Consider the following 27,850-nt stretch of genomic DNA (forward strand, 5'->3'; position numbering starts at 1 on the left):
TTTGTTTTCACATACTTGTGTAGATTGACCTGGTAAGTGAATATGGTACCTATGTCTTATTTTTTGAACATATTGTTGATAGCAGAGGATGGAAGGATCCAAGTTTACGTATCTTCTTTGCTCTTGTTTTTCAGCTTTGCTGATTTTTATTTTGCTTTCTTCACATTTTCAAAATACATGTGATTTTTTTTCATGTCAAAATGCATGTAAAATCAAAGTGATTGGATACTTATATTTTCTAATTTCTTAATGACCTGTTTCTTATTTCATTCCATTTTAGTTTTCAAGCTGTGTTAAATTCAGTTTGGAAAAGAACTCTTACAGCAGCATGGGATTTCTTCCACTTTTTTTTTTCCCCTTTAGAAATTATAGCAAAAGAAAAAAAAAAAAAAAAAAAAAGTGTAGCTAAAAGAAAGGTAGATTTGCTGAAATATAAAAATAAAATTACTTATTTCTATTTGTAAGATGTGCGCCTTGGTATTGAAAAGGTCCAGCCTTTTCATTTTGCAGGGTTTCAAGCTGTGCAGGGTTCTGGTAGTGTGCTGAGCTGTTGGTCTCATGAGTAGCCATTTGTGTTTGAGGTGTGATGGTGGTCAGTTAAAAAAACTATAAACCTGTGCTGTTTTTTTTTTTTTTTTTTTGTGAAAGGTTTAATGCTTACTTTCCTCGTTATTTCTGCCTGAGCCCTTTGATTGTAAACTGAGAGTTCAGGTATGAACCCAAATTCACAAAGCTGTTAGATCACTTTAACATAAAATGAAGGAGAAATTACTTATTTATTTATTTATAGGGATGAAATCATAAATAGTAATTGAAAAAGAAAGGAAAAGAAAAGAAAGGGAAGGGAAGCAAAGGGAAGGGAAATGAAGGGAAGGGAAGGATTGGCCAGTTGGGCATAAATGATTCTTGAGTAAATGTTTCAGCCAAGACTTTATTGTAGACAAAGACTCTTATCCTACCAGAGCTCTTTTGAGATCACATGAGGGAAAGGTTGAAGTAGCACTAATGCTAAAATACAAAAAATGAAATAAAATAGTAAAACTCACTTTTCAGTTTTTATTAGTTAGCTTATCTGTGACTATTAATAGATGTGTGCCAGCTGTTACATACACAATACTTGCGAGCCATTAGATAAGAAAAACCTTTCCCTGGTTTTTCTTACAGCAGTGATTTCCTCCTTCCCTTTCTTGTGCAGTGTGGCTTCTTAAGAATTTATCAGAAGGTGAAGTGAGTGAACTTGTCTGCTGAGAGCTTAACACAAACATGACATTTGAAGAAATAATTCTTCAAATCAAGCTCTTTAAAGACTTCAGTTGTGATAATTATAGTAGAAAGCATAGACTCAAGTGTAAAGAATTTATTTATTTTACTTACAGCGTTTCAGTAATTGTTAACCTGATGATATCTTTAAATATTAGGAAATGTATTTGTTTCTTTTAAAGTTCTGTTTTGATTTGTTGGGCTTTTTTGAATGGTTAAGAGTGGCAAACTAAAATATTTACTTCTGCAGTCATATTCAGATTTAAATAAAAAAAAATTGTAGCAGGAAAAGTATTTTGAAGAAAAAGTATTTTAGAATCATGGTATTATTACAGTAATATCTTGATAAGCCAATAATATTTTTCCCATTTCCCATTACTTTCTTCACAGCAACTGCAGTGTCTTTCACTTCCTTATGATGAACACATGATATTTGACACTAAAAAGAAAATAGATACATGATAGCAGTTAGGGATGTGGCTATGAATGCTGAAGAGGAAAAGGATATAGCAGCAGAAAATACAGTCCTCCTGTTGAGCAGATACTTTTATGTAAACATAAAAAGGAAAAATGAAAGCTTTTATTTGTTTCATAGACAGCCGGATGAGACAACATTGTTTCTTGTTGTCAGAGATTTCTTACAGTGTTAATTCCAACAGTATGTCTTTTCAGGAAACAGTTGAAGTATTTTTGAAACATCCTTCTGTAAAAGATGACTCAGATCTTGAGGGAAGAACGTCCTTCATGTGGGCAGCTGGGAAAGGCAGTGATAACGTCATTAGGACTATGCTGGATTTGAAACTGGATATCGATATCAATATGACAGACAAATATGCTGGGACAGGTAAGATACTTTTCAATGAAAAGCCATTGAATGATTCCAGTTAGTGTGATTTTCACCAAATAAAACATGCTGGTAGCTTCTGTATTAATATTTTCCTAGGGATGTTGCAGTGATGGTATATTCCAAACAAGAAGATAAAATGTTTTAGAGTTTTTCACTTTTCTCACATATGGCTTCTATTATAATTTGAATTATATGAAATGGGAAATAAGTGCAATGTCAGAGTTTTCTGGATCAGCATTTGAAAAATAGCAAGTATGACTATCACTTGCAATTTACAGTTTTCACTTCCTTTAATTATAAGGGTCTTTTACATCATCAATTTCAGTTCCTGTAAAATTCTGTTTATAAATCTGAGTTCTTTCCTTAAAAATGAACACACCTCAAATTAGTCTTTTCACATTATGACAGTTTTCTAAGTTGTGAGTTAAAAGAAAAAAAAATACTGTGACAAAAAAAAAATCTAAGATCTCTGTCTTTCTGTCTGATGGTTCTGTGGACTACACACTCAACCATTTTAGCGTTGTTTCATCTTTTATTAGTGCCACTTGTATTTGCTGCTTTGTGATAGGTCCCTTATAAATGCCTTTCAGTATTTCAGATCTGAAGTGCAGTAATGTTGCAGACAGTGTGCAGACCTCCTTATAAGGGAGTTGTTCTTTGCTAACAGTACTTGGAGACTTTCTGAAATTATTCAGGTGTGGTTTTCATGGTTGAATAACTCAGGTGGCTTTTATCTACCGGGGTTACACCTAGCAGTAATGCCTAATCACTTTCTAATCCTGATCTTGTTGTAGGACTCGAAGGCAGTTAATGGATGTTCCATGTACTTGAAGCTGCCACTGCAGAGAGCACACTGTCTTAAAGTTCAGAGCTATGCTGTTCTTCACTTGCTATCAAACAGTCTGAATTTTACCACTATGCAAATGTGTGCAGCAGGGAGAGCTTTATCACAGCGAGCTGTAAACTTCAAAGGAAGCCCACCAGTAAATCACTTTCTAATTGCAGACCTGATTTTTTTTTCTGAAGATTTGTAATCCTTCCTAGGTTTTGGTGGGGGAAGAGTAGCATTGTAATCTAACAGGAAACCATGGAGTAATAGAAAACAGTGTACATGGCTGTGCCCAGGCTGCAGTTGCTGAGGAGAGTTCAAGTTTGTGTTTTGCTGACTTTTGTGCTGAACTCAGTTAAGCTCAGTCATATTGTTGCATTAACGTAGCTTTTTGCATTTACTTAAAAAGAGCAAGTTCTTCATTCAGCTCAAGACTCTGCTTATTGTGTAGGAGAATGACACCAAGGGAAAGGAATTTCCCTGTTCGCAGAGATCAGCGCTGCAGGAGCATTACAGGGGCAGCTTTATAGCTCTGCCGTCACTGCATACAATGGTGAGGGCTCTGTCTGTCCCACGAACAAAGGTCCCATTGTGAGCAGCTGGCCGGGGAATCTCTTCAGTCACTGTGACTCCATCACAGAAAATTTGGCTTACAAGAAAATACTGAGCACAAAGTGCGAAACGAGATGCCTGCGTCAGAATGAGTGATAGAGGGGAAGAAGCGGCCAAGCTGACACAGCAGCTCTTTTTCTCTTGCATTGTTATACACACCCCATGTGTCATCAGATTGAGTGGTTTACTGCCTTTGCTTTCATAAGAAATGCAGTACAAAAACCAGAACCTAAAGTTTACGGTGAGGTCAGAACATGAAGACTAGGCCCGTCCAAATACATAAAGCTGCAGGGACCTCGTTCTTGTCAAATTTCTACTTATAGCCTCCCACTCGCATAGCTAGTGCAGATCTTGCTGCTTACAGATTTTTCACAAGTGTGGAAAATTTTCATATGAGAGGTTTTTTTCCCATGATATCTGCAACAGATGAACATTAGGATCATTGTAAAAGCAGGATTTCAATTCTTAAGGCAGCACTAGTCATATTGTCTCAAGCCACAACCCCATTGCTTGTAGGAAGTTCCTCATTTGTATTACAACTCCAGTCACTACTGTTGGGAATCAAAACTATAAGCCATTATGAACAACCTGCACTTTTTAGTAGCATCTGTGTGGCAGATTATGCTAGGCCACTGTTTTATAAGCTGTATGAAGTGGTGTCAGCGATAAGCGGTGTCAGGCAATTACTGAAAGCGTGGTAGTTTGACATTCTGGACATGGTTCAAGAAGTAATTCCTTCTAGTGTCTTCTAGTAAATCCTTTCTAGTGGTCTTTCTGTCCTATGCCTTTCTGTGCTGTGCCTCTGCTGGATCCTGACTGTGCCTGTCATAACTTGAAGCAAGAAGAGGGATGCAGATACTGTGTACAGCCCCACATCTTGCTTGTCTGACCAGACTGAATAATGACCAAATTGGAGTGTTTGTGAAATTTCATGGGAAAATGAGAATGCACTGCACAAACTCGTGGAATCATGGAATGGTTTGGGTTGGAAGAGACCTTTAAGATCATCTAGTTCCAACCCCTCTGCTATGAAGTACATTTATGAATTGCACGTTTTTGTATTTTTTTTCTGCATACTTTGTACATTGTCATCTCTGAAGTAGTTTAAATGTTAAGAAGAGCACCTCTGAGAACATAGATCATTTTATTCAATTGCTAACTGTTGGAAATAATCCAAAGCATTTTGAAATCAATTTGTAACCAAAGTAAGTGTCCTCAATTTGTCTGAAATCTCATTGTTGTGTGTAGTTTGTCTTTCCTTCAGGAAGTACCTGAGTTGGTTATAGAGGCATTTCTGCATTCTCCTCAACCACAGGCTGCAGTGCCAGCAGTTACTATCAGTTAGTAACTTCAGTCCTAAGACACTGTTTCTTTACCTCTGTGATCTCTGTGTTATTTGTTGATTTAATTTTAGTGAAGTCTGCATGCATTTAGAGGTGAGAAGACAATAAGAAGAGTGGGATTCTGCAAAGACAACTTGCACAGTTTATATTCAATGGAACCTCATATGCTGTAGGGGTGGAAGGAAATGTGGTATGTTTAAGTTCCTTCTGATACTTAAAGGGACATAAGCAGGATGGTAATCAAGTTTTCACATGAGTAGATAGTGATAGGACTATCACTAGGGAAATGGTTTTAAACAGAAAGACAGGAGATGTAGGTTAGATGTTCAGAGGAGATTTTTTTAAGTGAGGGAGTGGTGAGGCACTGGCACAGGCTGCCCAGAGAGGCTGTCATTCCCCATTCCAGGTGGTGGTCAAGGCCAGATTGGATGGAGCCCTGGGCAGCCTCATCCAGTGCCTTATATATAGTGCTTGGCAATTCTGCCTGTGACGGGGAGGTGGATCTAGATGGTCTTTGAGGTCCCAAACCCAAGCCATTCTGTGATTCTGTGGTTTGTCCATCATTTTTTTTCCTGAATGAGCAAGGAGTTGCAGGTACTATGCGGAGATATAATGGCCTTCCTACATAGGTTTATGTAAAATTTTCACCCAGCAATTCTGGAAAATGAAAAAGAGGAGTGGAGAAAAACAGCTGGGTGGTTATCTGGTGTTAGTTTTAATTGAGACAGCTTTGCTTGTTTGAAAGAAAAAACGGCATTTTCAAAAAAAAACGTTCAAGAAATAATGGAAGCTTTCTTTCTCTGAAGTGGGCAGCTTCGTGTCCATTGGAGTAATACAGTAAGTGCCATGGAACAGAGGCAGAAGTAGTTCTTACTGTGATCTCTCAATTTTTTAAGCAAAAGCTGGTAACCTTACACAAATCATAAACATAAGCCAGTCCTGCTACTGATAAGGTTGAAATTCACATTTCTGCAAGTAAAAAACATGTCTCAGAGCTAACATTATTTTCTACTTCCTGTGCTGTAATGCTTGTGCTTAAGGAAATGTGGTTCAAGATTGCCTATCACTCGCTATGGTTCTTCAGCTGCTTGTTTTTCAAAAGCAGCTTTTTCTAACAAAATAATCAGAATTATCTTTCAATTTGATTGTTCTATGAACCTCCAGAGCTCACAATATTGTACACTCATTTTCCTATTGCATTTTTCTTTCAGCATTACATGCTGCTGCACTTTCTGGCCATGTCAGCACAGTGAAATTGCTGTTGGAACGCAATGCACAGGTGGATGCTTTGGATGTCATGAAACACACTCCACTTTTCCGAGCCTGTGAGATGGGACACAAAGAAGTGATACAAACACTCATTAAAGGTCAGCTGTTAAAAAATTTACAAAACTCTTTGGATTTCTCATGTTCCTTTATGTAGGGCTGTGAAATTAATAGCATTGCTGAGCAAGAATGGGAGTAGAAAATTACTCCTCTAAAAAAAATACTGTCTGTAAGTACCCTGTGAGGAACAGTATTAGAAAATAACTAGAGGTTTTTCAGAGCATTGAGCAAAAAGACTGGCAGAGTTAAATCTGAACTTTCAAAGCAGGGATAGTTCCTTGCACAGCTCATTTCTGTCCAAGCTTGTTCAAGTATGTTCTAATCTCTCCAACTGCCACTTCCCCCAGCAAGCCATTGTTTTGGGGGGTTTTTCTTTTTCTTTTCTTTTCTTGTTTTTTTTTCCTGCTTTCAATGAATAAGTTCAAATTAAGCTTTCTTCTGAGACAAAGAATTTGTAGTCATCTTTGGAAATTTTTTGACTATTTAAATTCATGTTCATCTTTAAGGTACTTATCAAAACCCAAAATCATTAATATTTTCCCATAGTTGGTTTTTAGAAACAGTATTTTATTTGTAAATAGAAATAAGACAATGTGCATAGTTCTAAATAATGATAGAAGCTCTAAACTGCAAGATACACAGTGAAATAGCGGTGGTAACTTAGGTGCAAAATTCTTTTGTTTCAATCACACAGAAAAGTTCTGCATGGACTGAAAGCAGTCTCTCTACTTGAGATATTTACCCAATTGTTGTCTGAAGTATATAGACTCACAAATTACACATTTTCTGTAAAATAACCTTTATTAGTGAAGGTTACTTCCCTCTGTTCTTCACTGGACAAATTTTAATGCCTTGCTAAGCTCTTACTCTAACCCCTTGTGGTTAGTTTTTATGAATACAGTAAGTTTGGGTGACCAGAATCTGACTTACAATTGATTAAACTTTTTATGATATAGACAGCTATTCTTGATGGTTAATTAGAATTTAAGCAATTGTGGAGGTTTCTTTTTGTGATGAGTTTTTGCATCATATCACAAAGAAATTATCTGCATAGAAGATCTTCAGCATGCTTGGAATAAAAAAAATAGAAAAAACTTTTTTCAAAAATCATTCTTACCTTGTGAGTATTTGATCTCCTCTGTTTTAGAGGTTTAAAAGGAAGTTATGTCTGGTTTTCAGAAGTTATTTTATCATTAAGAAATTTTCACTTAAAGTTAATAGGCCTGAAACAAGTAACATCTAGATTTTTCAAGGCTGTTTGACGGATGTGAAGTTTCCAAAGTATCTGAGAGGATGTTTAAGATTTTCTAAAGTTGCTGACCCTGACTGAAATTATCTCATTGCCATTTCAACTTGATTTAAGTAATAACATGGATGTTGCATTCTGAAGTACTTCTCTGAATTGTCAATTTGCCAAAGAAGTTATATTTGAACATAAACTTATTCTTTGCTTTCTCTTAATTCAAAAATGTGTTTGTTGTTATAGGAGGAGCAAGAGTAGATTTGGTTGATCAAGATGGCCATTCACCCCTTCACTGGGCAGCCCTGGGAGGAAATGCTGATGTGTGCCAAATCCTGATAGAAAATAAAATCAACCCTAATGTGCAGGATTACGCAGGTAGAACACCTCTGCAGTGTGCTGCATATGGAGGTTACATCAACTGCATGGTAGTGTTACTGGAAAATAATGCAGATCCAAATATTCAGGATAAAGAGGTATGTTGTCCTTCACTGGGCAATTCATTAAGTAAGTTTAAAATAACTATAAACGTAAAGGTCATCCTGTTTTCTGGGTTGCTGAAACATCTCTGCCGATGATCGTGAAAGGAGATGTATCCTGGCATAATTTTCCCTGTCTTCACTTCTAAACTCTTGAATGAAAAAATAATGGTGTAATATTCAGCATGAAATGGAGACACATCTTTTTCCTTTATCATTTTTGTCTTTGCCTTATCAAAGCATGATCTTACAAGGAGTCATTTTAAGCATCTTATTTTTTAACTTGTATGGTTCCTTATTAACAATTGATATGGGAATGTGATTTTATAGTTTACAGTGTGTTTCTTCAGCATGTGTTAGCAAGATAGAACAAGAAAGATATTGCAAGTGAGATTGCAGAAGAACTTCTTCAATTATTTATCTGTATACAGCTCTTCTTGATGGGAAAAAAAAAAGAACACCGGTTTGTTTAAATGTTCTTTTGTGTCATTTTTCAAACAGTAAGTGAAACTAGGAGCCAGGATAATTGTGCAACATATAACAGATTTCTTTGTTACTTGACATGATTTCTCTGAAGTCAATAGAGCTCAAAGAGTCAAAATAGTTTCACACAAATTGTTAAATTTTTCTCTAGCTATTCATTGTAGGGCATGAATAATTCTAGGTAATTGAGAAGTGTTATTTATTATGGGTTCTCCTGAGTACACTGCAAACATTTTCTAAATCTGCTACCAGCTTCACGTGGCATCAACTTGAACATAGGTGATGTCAGCTTCAGACCTCCTTATTTCACAGATATTGCATCATAATCTTCAGCACTTGGAGTTCAAGATGATGCAGCTTGTTAGCACTGAACTCAGAACTTCTTTGTGTTATTATGCGGTATCCAGTTTTCTAACTGTTTGTTAAATAGGGAGTTTAAAAAAGCAAGATGCAGATATAGGAAGTTCACTTCGTTGAAGTGAAGTGGAGTACCTGTATGTTGTTGATATTCACAGACCTTTAAGTATTCACAGTGCAGGTATCAGCCAGGAGCTGGCTGTATAGGGTTCAGCTGCTGTAGTGAGTATTGTGGGCTGGAGTCATTCTGCGTTTGTCTGAGCTGATAAGCTTTCCTCAGACTTCATCAGAGTTTGATCTCCTTAATAATTCTCTGTCTTACTGCAGTATTTTGGACCAGCCTAGAAAACAGTCTGAATGACAAAAGTTGTTGAGAGCTTCTTCAGAGCAAGGGCAGCATAACTCCACAGAAATACACTCTAGAGCTAGTTTCCTAATACTATTTTTCAGCTGCTTTAGATGGAAGAGCTCTAATGTTGTAATGTAGTTTAAAAAGAAAAAGATATCTGATTTCATTTTTAAGTGATGTACTCTTTTATTTTAACAAGGGAGTTGTTTTAGAAGAATCAATTTGTCCTTTGTGTTCAGAAAAGCATCAAGTTACACTGTGATTTCCAAATGTTATTGTGGCATGATAGAGATTGGGAATAGTGTGATCATTTCTTTTTTTCAATCTATTATCTACAGGGAAGAACTGCTTTGCACTGGCTCTGTAACAATGGCTACCTTGATGCTATAAAGTTGCTGCTTGGTTTTGATGCTTTCCCTAATCATATGGAGAACAGCGAGGAAAGGTATTATGGTCTGAATGAGTCATTTTATAATTTAGCAAAAATGCTACCTATTGATTCAAATGTTTGTTGTTCAGATATTTTCACAGTGTCATGATTGTCCCCGTATGTAAAAGGAATGCTATAGCTTCAGGCTTCAGTGTGAGGAGCTTTTTATAATGTGAAAAATCTCTTGTTTACGTATGATATTGCAAGTTTAAACTTCAGCTTTTTGTACTTTTGAACACTGAGCTTCTGGACATTTCTGCAAGTATTTACTCATTCTACTCTGATTTGAAATATTAAGCATCTTTTTCATTTTGATGAAGTTGGCAATGGATATGTATGATGAAAAGATGAAAATGTTAGAGTAGTCTGGAGTTTCTCTTATTGGTAGGAATACAGTGAGAAGAAAGCAAATGGAAGAAATGCATTGCTACATTTTAAAATAGTGATTACAAATTACTGGTGATTAACTGTATTCTAAAAGCCTGGGTGGGTGGTGTTTTGGGGCTTTTTTTTTTTTTTTTTTTTTTTTGTATCTAGTGATCATAAACAGACAGTAAATTTGCACCTCTTTTCTTTGTGTTTCATTGACACATAAATAATTATTTTTTTTTTTAAAGTGATTTGAGTTACGGAGTTCAAATTAATCACCTGACCATGAAGATAATGAGCGTTAGCAGAAATTCATGATGTCTTTTCAGAGTAGATGACCTCGTTGTAATCATAAATAAAATTATGATCAGTATGTCATGCAGATTTGAGTATTTCTCAATTTTAAATAATTTAAATATATTTGAGGCCCACATTTTAGAGCTAAACTGGAAAGTCCTTTCCTTACCCCAGTTAATTGTTTTCTTTCCCCATCATTTCTCTTTCATTCTCTACACCAGCTACTCAGATCACTCATGCTTTTGTGTTTATTCTCATTTTTAGTGAGAAACAAATGAAGGTGTTAAGTTGTTCCTAAGTAATGTCACTACTCTCTAGAAATTTTTTATAGAAAATTAAGCGAACAGCTGTAGTAAAATTACTCTTAAGAAGTGAAATGAAAAGACAATATTTTGCTAGAAAAATGCCATTCTTATGTTGTAGAAATGGACTAATGATACTCAACTGTTAGGAAAATACCTTAGCTGTGATGTTACTGTAGTCATTCAGTTACAATCTATTTTGTTTACCTTTTGACATTAATGTGTGCTCGTATATATAAGCCTTGATTACTCTGGATATAACAAGCAGCATTCTGAATGGACACTGTTAAGCACCAGTCCATGTGCAGAAAAGAACTGATCTTCAATATTTCTGGATGAATCAGTCTGTAAATATAATTTTCCTAAAATATACGTGTTATATGGAAAACTTGTGCAATTGCCTCTTAGTAGACATCTACAAAACTGTATTTTGTTGATAAAACCTTGTGTTATTATTAGGACAGTAGAAGTTTGGAAAATAGAAAAGAGTGTCAAGTGACTATTCTCAGAAGAGAGTAAAATGACCTTGTGGATATGGTTCATCTGTAATTGGATGTAAATGCTTTTTTACTGAATTACAGTTTCACAAAGTGGTATTTTTTTCTGATATATCTATACAAGGGTGCTGTTCTTGCGCATGTAGAGTGCAATATGAGATACTAGTTCAAAATTCAAACCCAGCACTTAAAACTTGTCAAAAGATGGAGCTAAAATTGCATCTAAGATTTTAAGTTGCCCAGTTGCTTGCAGATGAGTGACTAATTGTTGGTGTGAGGGGTAGTAGGTTTGCTGTTTTTTGCAGGGTTTGATAATCCAGCTGTATGTCATGAGTGCATCAAGTAATGCTAAGTTAGCTGCTGCTTGACCACCTTCGTGCTAGATTACATGTAACAGCTGTTGGGTGGTGTCTTCTGTGTGTGTTATTTTGCTATGAAGCCAGCTTGATTCAAAAGCTAACTGGTTTAAATAACCAATGGAAAAGAAAATTGTTAATAGGCTTTGGATTGACACAAGCAGTGGGTGGTTGTGGTAGTAATATACATAAGCAGCATGGGTAGTGTCTGATTATACACACCCCTATTTGGATTTAAGTGTTTTGGGTTTTTTTTGTATTTCTGAAGGTAGCTTGAGTGCGGTCAGATAATCCACGTTTAAGAATATGACTGCAATCCATAATACAGTGCATCGTTTTGGTACATGCATATTCACAGCATTAAGTTTACTTCAGTATCTCTTGTACATGTTAACTAAAATATTCAAAGCTAGCTATACTTTAAAAATGTCACTTTCTGAAATGAGGTTCTTTCTGAAGTATCCATTCTTGGGTTATCAAAAATCCGTAGCTATTTAAATGCTATCAACACACCTTGACATACAAATTTTCATGTTATGTCATTGTCTTTATTCCCGCAGACACTTCAGTTCAGATACTGTTAATCCTTCCATCAAATCATTGCTGTGTGGCAAGTCCAATTGTGCTCTTTCTGTCTGTTTTTCTTTGCTTACCAGCATTGTGTCCTTGCAAGTTACCATCAAGAAGAGCCTTAATTTTCTCAATCACATGCATTGACACTTACTGTTTGAAAGCCTTGCATTATATGGTCTTGATTATGGTTTGTGACTGATAATTCTCCACCACAAAATGTCTTTGCCTAATGCTTCAGTGTAGGAGAGGGGGACAGGCACCTTTTGCACTTATCCAGTCAATGGAAATTTGGGGAATTTTTATCCAGAAATACTTAGGCAGGTTTGACACTATTTAAAAGCAAAGACATTTAATATTTTTATCACACATGTTGATTTGAAGGCAGGCTTGTCTAACGAGTACTTTTAAAAAAATGTTATCCATTAAAGTAGGTTTAATAGTGTTCCTTGGTCAGCTACACTGTCCTCAGTCGCTGTAGAAGCTAAGCTAGATGTGACAGTAAATTCTCAGAACTTAAATGGATACGTAAATAACGCAAAGTATGTTTTGTTCTGCTTTTTACTTAGATAGTATCTCAACATATGAACCTTACTAACTTCTTTGTTTGCTTAAAACAGTTAATAATAGTAACAACGTGGGTGGGACTTTGGACTACTGCACTTAGTATTGTTTGACCCTCTCTACGTTAGGCAATTAAAATAAGCTTTAAACATGATCAGGGTGGGCACCATGAGCAAGACAGGAGAATAATATTTAAAATAAGAGCAGTGGTCTTCTGAAAACAGTACTTCAGCAATTTTCAGTCTAGAAGTTGCCTTATTACGAAATCAACACGAATCTCATAACGCCAATGCACATTATGATTAGGAATCCAATTCATTGTTAATTATTGTCTTCTTTTTTTTTTTTTCTTTTCTTTTTTTTAAGGTACACTCCACTTGATTATGCCTTGCTTGGTGAACACCATGAAGTGATTCAGTTCATGTTAGAACATGGAGCTCTCTCTATAGCTGCCATACAGGACATTGCTGCTTTCAAAATTCAGGCTGTTTATAAAGGATATAAAGTTAGAAAGGCTTTTCAAGAGAGGAAGAATCTTTTAATGAAACATGAACAACTGAGAAAAGATGCTGCTGCCAAGTAAGTCTGAAACTCAAAATCTATTCTAGCAAATAGACATTTGCCATAAGTTTCTATATGCATGTGTGTGATTTTATCTATTACTGATCATCACTTATTGTTCTTATTGTAAGATTCATGAAACTTGCAAGCATCTAATGGAATTTTTTTTTTCATAATGCTACATATGAAAACAGTTTTCCAGATAATCCCACATTAAATAGCAATCCTTATATAATGTGCATGAACAAGGCAAAAATACTAAAGACTGGAAAACCAGCATATTAGCATCATTAATCTTTAACTGATAATAAGTTTTGGAAAACATTTATCACTCTGGAGTAATGAAAATAATCATTGGCCTCACGAGTCTTTGATAAAAGTTTTGAAAATAAATTAATAAGTACATGAAGAAGATAAATTAGATATTTGGAAAGCCTGATTAAATAAGGCTTAACTGTTTCGTGTGGGAGGCTGAGCTTTTCTAGAAAACTGAACTCCTTCCAGATTTTATTTGCAACTTCTGTCTTGGCAGTATAATACACTCCAGTGAGATTTTCTGCACTTGAATTAGACTGTTATCGTGAAATCATTATATTAGATTATAAATAACTACCATATGCAATTCAGATAGTTGCTTTTAAGATGTGTCAATTCTGATTGAACTGGAGTAGCAAAAGGACAAAATTCTAAAATGCAGAAAAACGTAAATGACCATCAAAATATTCTGATAGGTTAATCTTTATCCTTAAAATTCACCATATAAAAAGAACAAATTAGCACACAGGTTCTCTTAAAGAGATTTGATTCTGGAATAAAAGTATGAATCAGAAAATATTTGTAGTAATTTTGGTGTAATATTTCTACAAAATATTCATAGTATTTTATAAAGAGAGTTCATATTAATGGATAGACATTAATCATTGAACACAGAGGGTTTTTTTCTTACTTCTGTGTATCTTAGGCAAAATCAGCTGCAGAGTGCTATATTTCAAATTAATTAGCTTGGTGCTCTGTATATATGGCCAATCTGACCTTCATTGGGTTTGAGTGCTGCTACAATATTGGTTACAGCTGATTAATGCCCATTAAGAATCCAAGCTAGAACTACTAGTTAACTAATCTCTTGCTCACATCTTTAGATCCTGAAGTTGTAACTTGCAGCCCTCCTACTATTGCATTTTCTGAAGTCAGTATAAGTCAGAAGTTCGGAGAATCTGTCTTTGAAAATATCCTTAATATCTTATGTATTTCTTCAATTTTGAGAACTCTGCTTCTTGCTGTGTGATCACAACTGACTTTACCAAGTTGGAGTAGTTTTACTCTCTGCGATGACAGTCATTTTTAGAAGTATCTGTGATACCCCATCCGACACATTAAACAAGAAGGGTTTGCCTGATGGAAATTTGGGAATTTTTTGTCATTGTTTCCCTTTGTGAGTTTCTAATGTACTTTCTGAAGCTTACTAAGCTGTTGTTGATTTGTTTGAAAAGAACAGAAATAAAGTTTGTGTACCAAATACCATAAAAACAGAATTAAAATATAATTGGAGTGTACAAGCAAATCAAGTTGTCACATAACAAATCTTATTTAATTGCAATTTTATGATCTGTAATAAACTGGAGGGGATATTATGTTGTCATCATTCTGCATACCCATCTGTGCATTCCACAGTTAAACTTGGCCAGGGCGTTGTTACATACAAACAAATAATATCCCTATTCATGTTTAAAAATCTGCTCTCCAGATAAAAGTAGACATTATGTGCAAATCCAGAATGATGGTGAATGCCTAGATTGAAAAAAAAAAAAAAACAACAACCCACAAAACAAAACCAACAAAAAATAGCCTGCTTCAGAGACATACTGCATGGCTAAGCAGAGACAGACCTACATGGCTAAGCAGAGAAGCTATGACAGAATTTAGATGTAAAAAGGCAGTATGCCAGAGGTGCAGCCAAGGACAATCTACAAAGGAGGAGCTTAGCATCACTTGAGTACATAGGGATGGCATCAGGAAAGATAAAACTCAAAGTTGAGATTAAAAGGAATAGCCCAGACAAAGAGCTGAGCTTCTGCCTTTACAGTGATAGTAAGAGGCTTAGCAAGGAGAATGTGGGCCCATTGCTGAATGGCATGTGTGATTTGGTGAGAGCAGGCACAGAGGAGGTGGAGATGCTCAGTGCCTTCTTGTCTGCAGTCTTCCCCAAGGTCTCCCAATACCCCTGTGCTTAGAGAATGGTTCAAGAAGGAGGAGAGCTGCCAGAAATGAATAGGGACTAAGTCAGGGATTGCTTAAGAGAACTCAACCTAGGCAAGTCCATGGGACCAGATGAGCTACATTTAAGTGTGCTGAGAGAGCTAACTGGTGTTCTTAAAAGACCACTATCAAGCATCTTGGAAAGGTCACAGAAATCAGGAAAATTTCCGCAGTGATGGGAAGAAGGTAAACGTATGGAATTTCTACAAGAGCCAGAAGAACAATCTGGGGAACTACTTGGCCTCACTTTAGTCCCTAGGAAATACATAACAGACAGAAGCTGAGATGATGAGATTTTGACAGAAAATATGGACTAAGTTTTTCATCGTAAGCCAAGCGTTTCATCAACAGTCAAGCAATGGAACAGGTTGCTCGAAGAGAGGATGCAGTTTCCATTCTTAAAGATTTTCAAGATATGACTGCATACATCTCTGAAGATCCTCATCTTACCTCACAGCTGGCCTTTATTTGAGCAGAATGTTGGTCTTCATGTTTCTTGAGATCCCTTCCAACATGTATTCCATACTGTATGGAGAACTTGCCAGGAGTGAAACATTGCTTCGGCAGAGTAGCACAGAAGTGATCTAGGAAGGACATATTTCAAAACCAAAAATTTCAGTCCACATAGGGGTAAGATGTTGGACTTTTTAACCTTTTTCAGAAAGAGGCTTTTGTTTTAGAAAACAGTCTTAGAGTTCGTCTTTAATTAGAGAAGAGTTTAGTCGTATGAAGTCATACAGTTTAGTCATAAAGAGTTTAAATCATATTCAGAAGAAACCATTTCCAGCATATTGAGGTCTGAAAGAACTTCAGAATTCATTCATCACTTGTTCATTTTCCTTCTGAATTTCTCAGAATAAGTTCCTGAACCTTTACTTCTCTGTTTTAACAAAGACTTCTGGATTTGATTCCAGCCACTTGGTAGCAACTGCTTGAGACTAAGAATATGAATAGGAACTTGGATGAAAGTGAATAAGAGTAAATAAGTCATATATAAGAAGAGAAGAACATCAAGAAAATAAAACAGTCAATTCAATAGCTTTCAGTAAAATGAGAAGAATTTTCCAAGGGGCAAGAGAGTGCAAGCAGATTGAGATTCATCAGAAAACTGGTGGCAAGGCTGCATGCTGGGCAAAGAGAGAAAATAATGAGCTTTTCAGCAACCTGAGAAGGGAAAGCACATACTGGAAAGTTGATGCCATTGCTAAAGAAGAGGGATGGAGATAACATACAGTGATACAATTAAAGTGAAACACAAAAGAAGAGCAACTAGTAAGAGATGTGGTATATCACAAGAAATGATTGTAAGCATATGCGTAGTAAAAGGAGGAAAAAAGAAAGTATTGATCCATAGGTGATACTCAAAAGACTGAAATGTTTGTTTTGCTTGTTTCAGTCTTCATTAGATGTCAAATGATGTTCAATAGCAGATGAAATTCACACTAGAAACAGAAGGCAGAGAAGCAGGCTAAAATACTAAAAGAACAGTTTAGAGATTAAGTGGATGAATTAGATGATTTCAGATCATTTTAGCCTGATAAAGTTCATCCTGTGCTATTTAGGAAACTAGCTGAAATAATCTTAAAATTGTTGCCTTTAAAATCTGTGTGGGACTTGCTGGGCTACAGTATCTGTGAGATTAGCAGAATGCCTGCTTTGCCTAAGAGCGAAAGAATCGCAGGATTATCAAGATTGGAATGGAACTCTTCAGATCGTATAGTCTATCCCCTCCCCTGTTCAAACAGAGTCAGCTAGCCCAGGTTGCCCCAGGACCTGTCCTGTCCGGTTTTTAATACCTCTGCAAACAAAGGCTCCACAGTCTCTCTGGGCAATCTGTTCTCTGAATCTTGTCTTCTCCATGCTGAGCACTCCCTACTCTCTCAGCTTCTTCTCATGAAAAATGTTTCAGTCCCTTGTGCGTCTCTGTGTTCTTTTCCAGGACTCATTTCAGTAACTCCATACCTTTCTTGTATGGGAATTAAGTAATTGTGTTATTTCTGTGTGTCAGAAACATCACAAAACAAAAATTAATAGCAGTCTTGACTTTGCTGAAACAAATTGTGTCGATTCAATGAGATTTCCTTTTGTACCAATAATAACAAATTTTGTGGCCATGGAGAAATAGTAGCTGCTGTTAAAATTTGCCTGAAGTTTTCATACATTTCGTTAGTAAATCAGGGCAATGTAACTTGAATTAAACCTTGACTATGTGGTGAAAAGCTGCTTAGAAGAACATACGCAGTGTAGTTCATAATGGTTCAACCTTAAACTGGAAGTATATATTGATTAGAATCTCATACAGTGCAGTATTTTAACTTAGGAATTAAAATGTTAGATTTGTAAGTAGTACCAAGATGCAGAAGACTGCAAATATGCTGAATTCTAATTTAGAATGTGTTAATGTAGATGAGAAATAACTGAGTGAACAATAGGAGGTCAGGTAAGGACAAATGCACAGCTCTACACATTGTTTTTAAAACACACGAGACCATGTTAACAAGAGACAGCTATTTATACAACAGGAAATATAACTCCTTGGTCAAGATAAAGCCTCAACTGTGGTAGAATCACAGCTGATGATGTATATCTGCAGTTGTGTTTTTTAAAGTAACAACTTGTGCAAGGATAACTCTATCCGTATGTTCTCTGGGCATATCGACATGCTCTAAACTTAAAATGTCCTCCACAGAGTAGATAGATCAAAGCATTGTTAACAGAATAGAAATGATTGAATTCGTTTTAGCAGAATTAAAAAATCAAAGCATCTCTGTGTCTTCACAAATGCTTAAGGCTGAAACTGTTCCTTTGCAGATGCCAAAACCTTAATTTCTGCTCTATCACTTTTTGCAATGCAATACAAATTTATGACTCCTAAGGACAGAATTCTGTTGCAATTAATGTGGACAATTTTAGTATATTATCACTGTAGCTGTAGTTGTCTAACTTTAGAGTCCAAGTTTGGATCCTGATGAGTTACTGGACCTTCCTGAGAATAAATGAGATCTGTGAAGTTAGAAACTTGTTAGAAACCTTACCTGCTAATGAAACCTAGTCTCTTAACTTAGGCAATAATAAAACTTGAATTTATTTTTTTTTTTATATAATATATTTTACTGTAAAACAAATTGAATTTTTCATTAACTAAAGCACACCCTGTGGGGAGGTTTGTAAGTATTCAGATAACTATTAATCAGCTAAGCTCAATGTTGATGAGCACGGTGGTCTATGAGCTGGGAGGTTTGAAATCCCTTCCTTTTATTATTTCATCAGTTTCATCTGAAAAATTAGCACCCCTTAAAAAAAAAAACAACAAACAACCTTTTACTTCTCAATTTCTGTTCTGTGGCATTCCAATAACTTTACAACTGGTTTGTTGCTGATGCTGTTTTGAGTTAATCTGCTATTCCCAGAGTGCAGGCCACTCTGGCTTCCTTCTGTATCACAGCCTTGGCTCACGTTTTCTGTCACCCTAAATGGAGGGTACTGGTAATAGATGGCTGGGTTGTTGTGAGGAAAACAAAAATGGCTGTTTTGTGAATACTAAGATCTGATTTATCAGATCTAATGGCAATGAGATCCATACTGTACACAAGGCAGACATCCCCACATGGCCTATTTGCGGAATGCCGATATTATTTGAAGCTAACCACTTTTTTCTGTGCCGTGGGGAATACTGAACCTCAGACTGCCAGGAGTGTATTTTTTAGATCAATTAACAGCTTTTCAGGTACAAAGTTCAATCAGTTTCTTCTGCAGCGAGAACTTGATAAGATAGTACTGACAGATAAAGTTAAGGCTTCTCCCTGGCATATCACACTGAAATGACATACACTGGCATTGATACGACTCACAGGAACTGAGGATGGCATGCTGCATAACTAACCTGTCATATGCTGTGCTGTGAGCTAATGTGTCAATAGTCTGCAAACTGTGTTGTAGCATTGGAAGCAAGTTAAAATATCAGGCAGCTACATGATACGACATTTACCAGCTGTCTGTTCCAACAGGAAAAGTGTCACTTCATCTTATAACCAGTGCTTAATTTATAAAAACAAGTTCAGTGGTAGGTAGCTATGTAATGCTTGCTGCCTGTTATTGGGTTTATTCTGCTTTGCAGGAAAAAGAACGAAAAAGCTAAAGTGTAATGACGTTCCATTGCATTTCAAAATAGGCTGCAAAACATTATTGAACAGATGTGCCTTTCCCATCCTTGTCCAAAATGCTCTTTTATATCTACAGTATTTAAGAGATACATGACTACTTTCATTTTTGGAAGCCAAACACCACAGTTTGTGAGGGTAAAATATCTGCACAAATTTTTTTAATTCGCTTCTCATATTTTCAGTATTTATCATTTGTGCAGTGTACAATCCATTTGTGTAAAATAAGTTCTTTAATTATGTATCAATGATAAACATACAACAGCAAGTTAGTAACATACCTAGTTTGAGTTGGTTTGTAATTGTATTCAGTACAACATAGAATCAATACGGATGACAAGTCCTCTATGAAATGTTCTGACTTTCAGATAAATACAGTTCATTGCATTTCTACCTGTGTTAGAGCGTGGTTCATTACTAATTCAAACCATCCTTATTAGCATCATGTTTCTTGTCTTTGGATGGCTTTTTCAAGTATTTTCGTTGGTATTCTTTTCTGTGGTTTAAAATAAAAGAGGATCTGCTTTTCTCTTTAAAAAAATCAAAAGGATCTTTTTTTTTTCTAACAAAAAACAAATTTACGTTGTTTTAAACTAGGGAGTGTTTTAAATTTCAACTGCTGCAAAACGAACAAGAAACTGCCTACTAAGGACTTAACCTTCATTAAACTCAAGCTAAAAGTCAGTTGCTATTTTGGATCAAGCTAAGACACTTCCATGTAACCAATAACCATTTCTCACAAAAAAGACTCACAGCATTTAATTGTGGCTGTGTCAGGTTTCTAGAGATGATTGTCTACAAGTTAGGTACGTGCTCCCAAGATTTTGTCTTTGAAATTCTTATGGTATTTACTATAATTACAGGAAACGTGAAGAAGAAAGTAAAAGGAAAGAAGCCAGCCTACAGAAAGGAATGCAGAATGTGGAGCAAAATAAGTTTCGAGTACAACCGAGCGCAGCAGATCGAGAGAAGACTTCCAACACATTGCAGTTATCTAATAAACAAATTGATCTACAGAATAAGAGACCTCCCTCTGTCAAGGCTTCTCAAATTCAACTAGGGAGAAACAGTAGAGGTTCCCCTAAGGCTTGTCGCAGCAAAGGGTCACCAAAGGAGAGCTGCCTGTCTTCAGAGCCACAGAGCGAAAGTCATAACATCAGGCAAGGTTTGTAATCATTGATAGTTGGTGTGATAGTTGTGTGTCTTTTTTGAACGTGTCTGGGGAGGTTTTGTATGTAGAACATGTTTTACTCTTTTGTATTAATTGTTCTTTCATTATTTAAACAATTTATATAGGATGAAGCTAGGCATGGATTCTTTTTTTTGCATATGTTCAGTCATCTTGGGTAGTCGGAGACATGGGTATGCACAGTGACTGTAACAGTACCTAAAATATATGAGAATGGGATGTCAGGAGATGTTTTGGCTACTAGCCACATTGTTTAGGAAAAAAGAGAGCAAAGATATTTGATGTATCTGTAGGATTCTTGAAGGATTCTTAATAGAGAATTGTAACTCATTTAAAAACAGATGAGGGTAGAATTTCTTCAAAGGCAGCTCTCTAGCGTACAGAAGGCAGCTTCGTTCTCCATGGCAGATTTCTCCTATGATTTGCCTCCAGAGTTGTCTTTTTGAGAGCGTACTAGGATATTTTTTGAGAAATGAAGCTGTTCATTGAAATGTGTCTGACTTCTTTATGTTACTTTATTTGCCCTGGTACAGCACAATCTTTTACTATTTCTATAAATGCATCCTCACTTTATGATAATTTCTTGACCATTCCTGTATTAGTTTCACAAGATACACACTTTAGCAATGTTTCAATCAGTTCTGACTGCAACCAGTTATAGCAAAATTGGCCATGTTAGAGCATCTCTGCTGTCATTAGAAGTAAAAGTTGGATAAGTTGTTTATTTAAGCTAAGCTGCAGGAACTCCTTTTCAGGCATAAAATTACTGCTACTTGGAATTTCACTGTAATCCAAAGGAAAAGAAAGTCAAAGAGCTTTTCCTGGATTTATTTTCCTTTTACATGGAAATGTCTTAATGAACAGAACACTTGTCTGTGTTGTAATAAAGGCAGACATCTATCTTATCCTAATATATTCTTTAAGAACTTTAAATATCATTATTATGATAAAGATGATAGAGATGTTAAAAATGCTAGCAAGCTTTATCCGTGTACATATGAAACAACAACGTAGTAAAATTAGTAAAACCAGATTGGCAAAGGAAAACACTTGAAATTAGGAGTAATCGGAAATGGTGCTTACCAAAGAAAAATGAATAGTTATAATGGACATAATGAGGAGAAATTGATAACTGAGGAGATGAAACAGGAGAAAGAAAGGGTTCTGGAGAGTTAGAGTGAGGGGAAAAGAGAAAAAGAAAGATGGAGAAATTATAAAGGAAGAATGACCAGCTTTTTCTTTTACTGACTCCAATATCCATTCTTTGCTGAAATTTTCCATTGCTTTTACCAATGGAAACTACGTTTCATCAGTCAGACTCCCAGCGTTTATTGGAACAAATACAGTGCTGGAGTGAAGTGATGGCCTGAAGGTAGAAGAAGTATGTAGGATACATGGAGTATAAGGTCAAAGATATTCAGAGATCAGGATAGAACTTGCCAGATCTCCTGCATAGGATTCTTACAGTGTTACTTATGTTTGAAAAAAGCACATTTGTGTTCAGCTGTATACATGACTTTTCCCATATACCTGGGGAGTTCAAACCAGCAGTAAATGCCAGTAGCTCATAGCTTGAACTTTTGCTTTAAAGGCTTCCCTGAGGTTGGAGATTTCCTGAAGTAGCTATGCCAGAATAATTTTTCCATGTTGATGATTTATAAGTAAATTTTTAACTAACATGGGCCATTGTCTGGAGATTTTCTGGTTTTATTTATTTATTTATTCTTATATATTCTTTTATGTATATATATATATATATATATATATATATATATATATATATAAAAGAAGAATATAATTTCTCCAGAGGTAGAGTTATGATTTTCTTCACCATTTTACATTGTCTTCCCTGTGACAATGTGGAGCACAATGAGAACAGAAATCTTGACACAAGGTTCTTCTGAAAATGCATGATAACGTGTCTACTTATGCAGTGAGAACAGGTTCAGGTTATAAAGAAAGCTCCTTCAGAGTCCAGTCAAAAATGTCTGTGTTTGAAATGGAGTGCTGTGCTGTGTTTACTCGAATATGTTTACTCATTGATGCCAGTGAAGTTGATGCGGTAAGAATCGACTCATGAAGTTTTTTACCTGCTTTTCATGAGGTGTCACAGTCAATCCTCATGTGGTAAAAAAAACTTTAATGGACTTCACTGGAAATTTTAGTGGAATTAAATATAAACTTAGATCCCGTGGACTGGCACTTTGGAAAGCTCTTCAACAGCTGAAGCTAAATGTTTTACGCTTACTCACAGAATGTGAAAGCTGTAGTTTAGCTGGTGGCTCTGTTCTGATCCATTCTCCTCTCCATTCTGAAATCTTTCCTATGTGCGTTATCTCATTTGCAGCTGCAGTTTCCTTAATTGTAAGTAATTTTTCTAGCTCTGTGCTCAACACTGTTTCTTTGCATCTATGAAAGAAAGTTTATTTCAACCTCAGAAGGTGATCTAGAATTCTTAAATGATCTTCTCATCTCACTTCTACAGTGAGCCAGTTGTTCAGACTGGGAAGTTTTGCACACACTTCTTTAATGACTTACATGTTCTAGGGATGAAATAAAAGTGAGAATTCTGCATCCCACATTTACAAATCAGGTAGCAGTTTTAGGTGAGTTAAGAATGACAAAGGCTGTGTTCTTTTTTCCTCACGACTGTAAAGACTGACTTTTTGAAAGATCAAAACAGTGCTGTGACAGTGCTGGAAATTTCATACACGTGAACTGAATGTCAGCCCTTTACTGTTCTTATTGATGGTACTGGTAATTTTGTACTTGGCTTCATTGGGAGTGGAATTATGCCCTAAGAAATTTTGTTTTTAAAAGGCACATTTTTCAAATTGTAGCAGCACATTTTTTAAATCATCTCTTCCACTGTTGTAGTGAGAGAGGGGGAATTTACTTCTACACTCTGGAAGTTGAGGAAAAAACAGGATTAAATGAGGTAATAATTGCTTGAACAAATAATAGATTAAAACAGATCATACAGTAGTGTTTTTCTCCCTGTCTTACAACATATACAGGGCTATATGACAATCCTCTCTGGCCATACAGTCCTGTCACCGTGATAAATCTTCCCTGTCAGAGGCATCAATGATAATAATCCTGAATTCCTTCTGTATAAACTGTTATTCTGCCACATTCAGCTACCCAGACAGGAGAGTGTACTGAAAAGGTGTTAAAGTGAGGATAAGTATAGCATGGTTTTACCAGGTTTTGTTTAATCCAGGCATTTACACTCTAGTCTGGCTGCCACATCATTCTCACAAGAGTGTTTGGAAGCAATAATCATACCTGATTAACTTTCCTATTGTGGCCTTGGAAACTGGGAAAAGAAGTCTTGCAATAAGGGAAAAATGGGAAGGACTTGAAAGTTTCATTTAGGAAATCAAGGGAAGTAATGACAGCCAAGCCCTCAGGATTTCCTGAGTCAGTTACATTGTCATGATGTGCTGGGATACAAGGTGGATGGAGCAGAAGGTCAGCAAATAAGCTGGAAACAATGACAGTCTGTTAGGGTGTTGTCACTGGAACTAGCAGGTGTGTTATTGCAGCTGCATTCTTTTGCCATGTGGTGAGCTTATATCTGTGGAAAAGACCACTTTATTCAGGAAGGTAAATTCCTCTTTGAACTTTGTTAGGTATCTAATTCAAATTTGGTGCAAGAGAGAGAGACGTGTAGAACGGTACACAAGAAGTTTGAGATGTTAATCAGGTAATGATTACTTGCAGCCTGGAAGGCCAACTGTGTTCTGGGCTACATTAAAAAAGGGATGGCCAGCAGGGAGAGGGAGGTGATTGTCCCCCTCTGCTCAGCTCTTGTGAGGCCCCATCTGCAGCACTGCATCCAGCCCTGGGGCCCCCAGTACAGAAGGGACACGGAGCTCTTGGAGCAGGTCCAGAGGAGGGCCACTAAGATGATCAGAGGGCTGGAGCACCTCTCCTATGAGGAAAGGGTGAGGGAACTGGGCTTGTTTAGCTCGGAGAAGAGAAGGCTCCTGTTTGAAGGCTCCGGTACTTAAAGGGAGCCTACAAACAGGAGGAGGAATGGCTGTTTATGAGGGTGGATCATGATAGGGCAAGGGGGAATGGCTTTAAACTGAGACAGGTGAGGTTTGGGTTAGATATTAGGAGGAAGTTTTTCACACAGAGGGTGGTGACACACTGGAACAGGTTGCCCAAGGAGGTTGTGGATGCCCCGTCCCTGGAGGCATTCAAGGCCAGGCTGGATGTGGCTCTGGGCAGCCTGGTCTGGTGGTTGGAGACCCTGCACATAGCAGGGGGTTGAAACTAGATGATCATTGTGGCCCTTTTCAACCCAGGCCATTCTATGATTCTATTACCTTTCCTGATTCTTCCTGCTACTACTTTTTTCTTCAAGTGTGCCTCAAAGGTGCATGAGCAAAAGAATATTAGAATAATAAACTGTTTTGCTGGATCAGAGACTGAATGTTTGTTTCCATTTCTCTGTTTAAAGAATTATTGAGAAAGCACATCAAAAGCAAGCCAAGTTGTGTCCATTTCCATTGCGGCAAAGCAAAAGAGGTAATGAAAATTGAAGCAAAACATCAGGTTGCAGCTGCTACAGAACTGAATGGAGAAAAGCGCAAAGAGCACGCTTTGGAGGCAAGTGGTGCTCGTGGTAACAGAAGGCATGCTTCTGCTTGTGGGACTGCTGGTGCTGGGGAAAAAGCAAGAGATCAAAGTCAGTCTTCATCTGGTAACAGGGGCCACTGTGAAGGAACTTCAGTGGTCATGTGCAATGTCAGTTGTGCTGGTGGAATTGCAAGAAATTCAAAGCGGTGTGAAGCCGTTCCAAAAGGCAAAAGGCATCAGCAGAAATCCAGACATAAAGAGGTGAATGATGAGAGATGTTCACCGGCTGGCTCAAGTAGACCGGGGAGTGCCAAAGCAGTATTTGTAAACACCAGAAATGCCGCTGTTAGTGCCATAGGAGATGCTAACAATGTGGGAAATAACGAATTAGTAAAAAAGACCTCCCCGTTATTGTCTACTGAGACCGAATCTACAGGAACTGGGCCAAGAAATCCAGCAATGTGTTCTGCTCCTGATGACAGTTTGAACTTGGAAAAAACAGGTGACGTTGGATCCAGGAACGCAGATGACCAACTATGTTCTGTTGCGTGGCAAAGTACAAATATTGAACTGATCCCTTTAGAGATTCGGATGCAAATCATAGAAAAGGAAAGAACAAGAAAAGAGCTATTTCGGAAAAAAAACTACGCTGCTACAGTTATACAGAGGACATGGAGAAGGTAAGGCTACTATTTCAGTAGCTAGAGATACACTTAGATGTGAACTGCGGTGTACATCAGCAGCGTGCTTTATTTGGTCCCTTTGCTTATAGCAGTAACTGTGATAAATCAGGAATGTAATAATCTTTCACCCACCAGATGCAAGTATGCTCCAGTTGCCTAGACTGACATCAGTGAGTTCATAAAAAGAACACAGTGATGACTTTCAATAATTGGTGAAGTTATTAAACTTCTGTTCCAAGCATTCTTTATAGAGTGCTGATCAACACTCACCTGAGGCCAGAGTTACTGCACTCATGCTCAGTAGCAAACATGTAGGAATGTAATTTTCTTCCAGCAGTTTTTTGTTACTGGATCCTCCACCATCATTTACTGGAACACCTGAAATTGTGTTGTATTGTATTCTAACCTAATGGCTCAAGCAAATCGTTTGTTTGCTCCAGCTTTCTGACTCATCAATCTAAATATTGCTCATTACAGTACAGTCATATTCCAGCTTATCTCTTCATTGTTGTTGATATGTAAAAGTGCAGTTGACTTTTCTAAGTCAATTCCTATTCCAGTGGAAAGCTGACATTTTGGAGAATGCTATTTTTAATTCATTTTTGAGCCTTGTGTGTGAAAAATATTACGACTTTTTTTGTACAATAGCACTGTACATAGCACTTCTGTACTCCTGTAATCTTTGGTCTCCAGTTGCTATTTATGACACACTCCTTATACCTACACTCAACTGCAAAGCAATCCCTTTTTCTTCCCCAGTAATCCAGTACTCCTGCCATCACCCTCAAATTTTCCATCCATTGTTTTTTGACTTCTTTTCTAATTGGGAACCTGAATTCTTGTCTTGTTTTCAGATCCACTGAGATCCCAGAAGCTGAATTAAGTCAGGAGTAGATGAGGGGAGTACATCCATTCATGATACTGTTGCTTCTGGTGATTATGCTGTTCTCAGTTGACAGCAAATTGCAGTCCTTCCAAAGCATGGTGCATGGTACAGCTTTCAGTTAGGGAGTTCCTCACACACCATGTAGCTCATCACAGTTACTAAGTAGGTACCCAGTGTATGGCTGTGGGTCCCACTAAGTCCTGCGTGTCATTTGAGTCGAGGCTTGCACTGGTAAAAATCACGCACATGTAGACAGCAAGAGAACTGCACATCCGTATAGAAATATGTTGATGTTGTAGTATGTGCTTGAGGTCTAGCATTTCTCTACTTCGGATTAAATTGCTTTGTCTCTGCAAGTTTTACAGTGATAATTTTCTTACTGAGAATGTTATTGAAAGCTGTTGTGAGCTACAACACAATGGCCCTGGACTACTAAAGCATACTTAACTTTCCTTTCTTGGGAAGACGTTTCAATTCCCACAGTCCACAAACTTTGTAAGTGTAGCCCTCAGAAGTGTGTTCCAAGGTGTATGCCTTGCCAAAGGTTAATTGCTCATCCTGCTCACTGAGGCTTGCAGATCCTGTGTCTGCCTCGCTCTCATCTGGGGCACTGGGGCCACTGCTGTCCTTCGTGGTCCACAGTGAATTGACAGAAACTGGCAATAAGCTGGTACTGTTGGTCTCCTGCTGGAGATGAGTGTTTCCAATCCATTATTGCTGCATGTGTACCTTACCAGCAGCATTTCAAAGCTTGAGCCCCTGTAACAGTGTACCTGAATACCACTTACTTTTCTGCATGTGCATTCCACATTTATGTGCAGTAGTTTTGCTGAAGAAGTGTTGGCTATTTTGTTAGGGCACCAGAACGATTAATTGATAGAGCATTAAACTTGGTGCTGTTCTGTCTTTTCTTAGTAGAATCAGAACAGTTTATTATAGGAGGAGCTTAATTAAAAAATAATAATAAAAATGCGCACACACTGAAGATATCTGCCTACATCTGTATTTCAGAGCC

At 37.0% G+C, this 27,850-nt stretch overlaps 1 protein-coding gene across 1 annotated transcript in view; it reads left to right on the forward strand.

Annotated features, from left to right (window-relative positions):
* The window catches only part of INVS (inversin), a gene marked incomplete at both ends in the record, with an annotated part of 77,935 nt that overhangs the window by 44,608 nt on the left and 5,477 nt on the right, over positions 1–27,850 (forward strand). The window contains 7 exons of the mRNA XM_079533891.1: positions 1,933–2,104; positions 6,103–6,258; positions 7,704–7,933; positions 9,464–9,570; positions 12,877–13,089; positions 20,351–20,652; positions 25,148–25,946. Coding sequence (XP_079390017.1) covers positions 1,933–2,104; positions 6,103–6,258; positions 7,704–7,933; positions 9,464–9,570; positions 12,877–13,089; positions 20,351–20,652; positions 25,148–25,946 — 1,979 coding nt within the window. The remainder of the gene's footprint in view (positions 1–1,932; positions 2,105–6,102; positions 6,259–7,703; positions 7,934–9,463; positions 9,571–12,876; positions 13,090–20,350; positions 20,653–25,147; positions 25,947–27,850) is intronic.

The sequence above is a fragment of the Tetrao urogallus genome, assembly GCF_951394365.1.
Source record: "Tetrao urogallus genome assembly, chromosome: 3".
Classification (NCBI taxonomy): Eukaryota; Metazoa; Chordata; class Aves; order Galliformes; family Phasianidae; genus Tetrao; species Tetrao urogallus.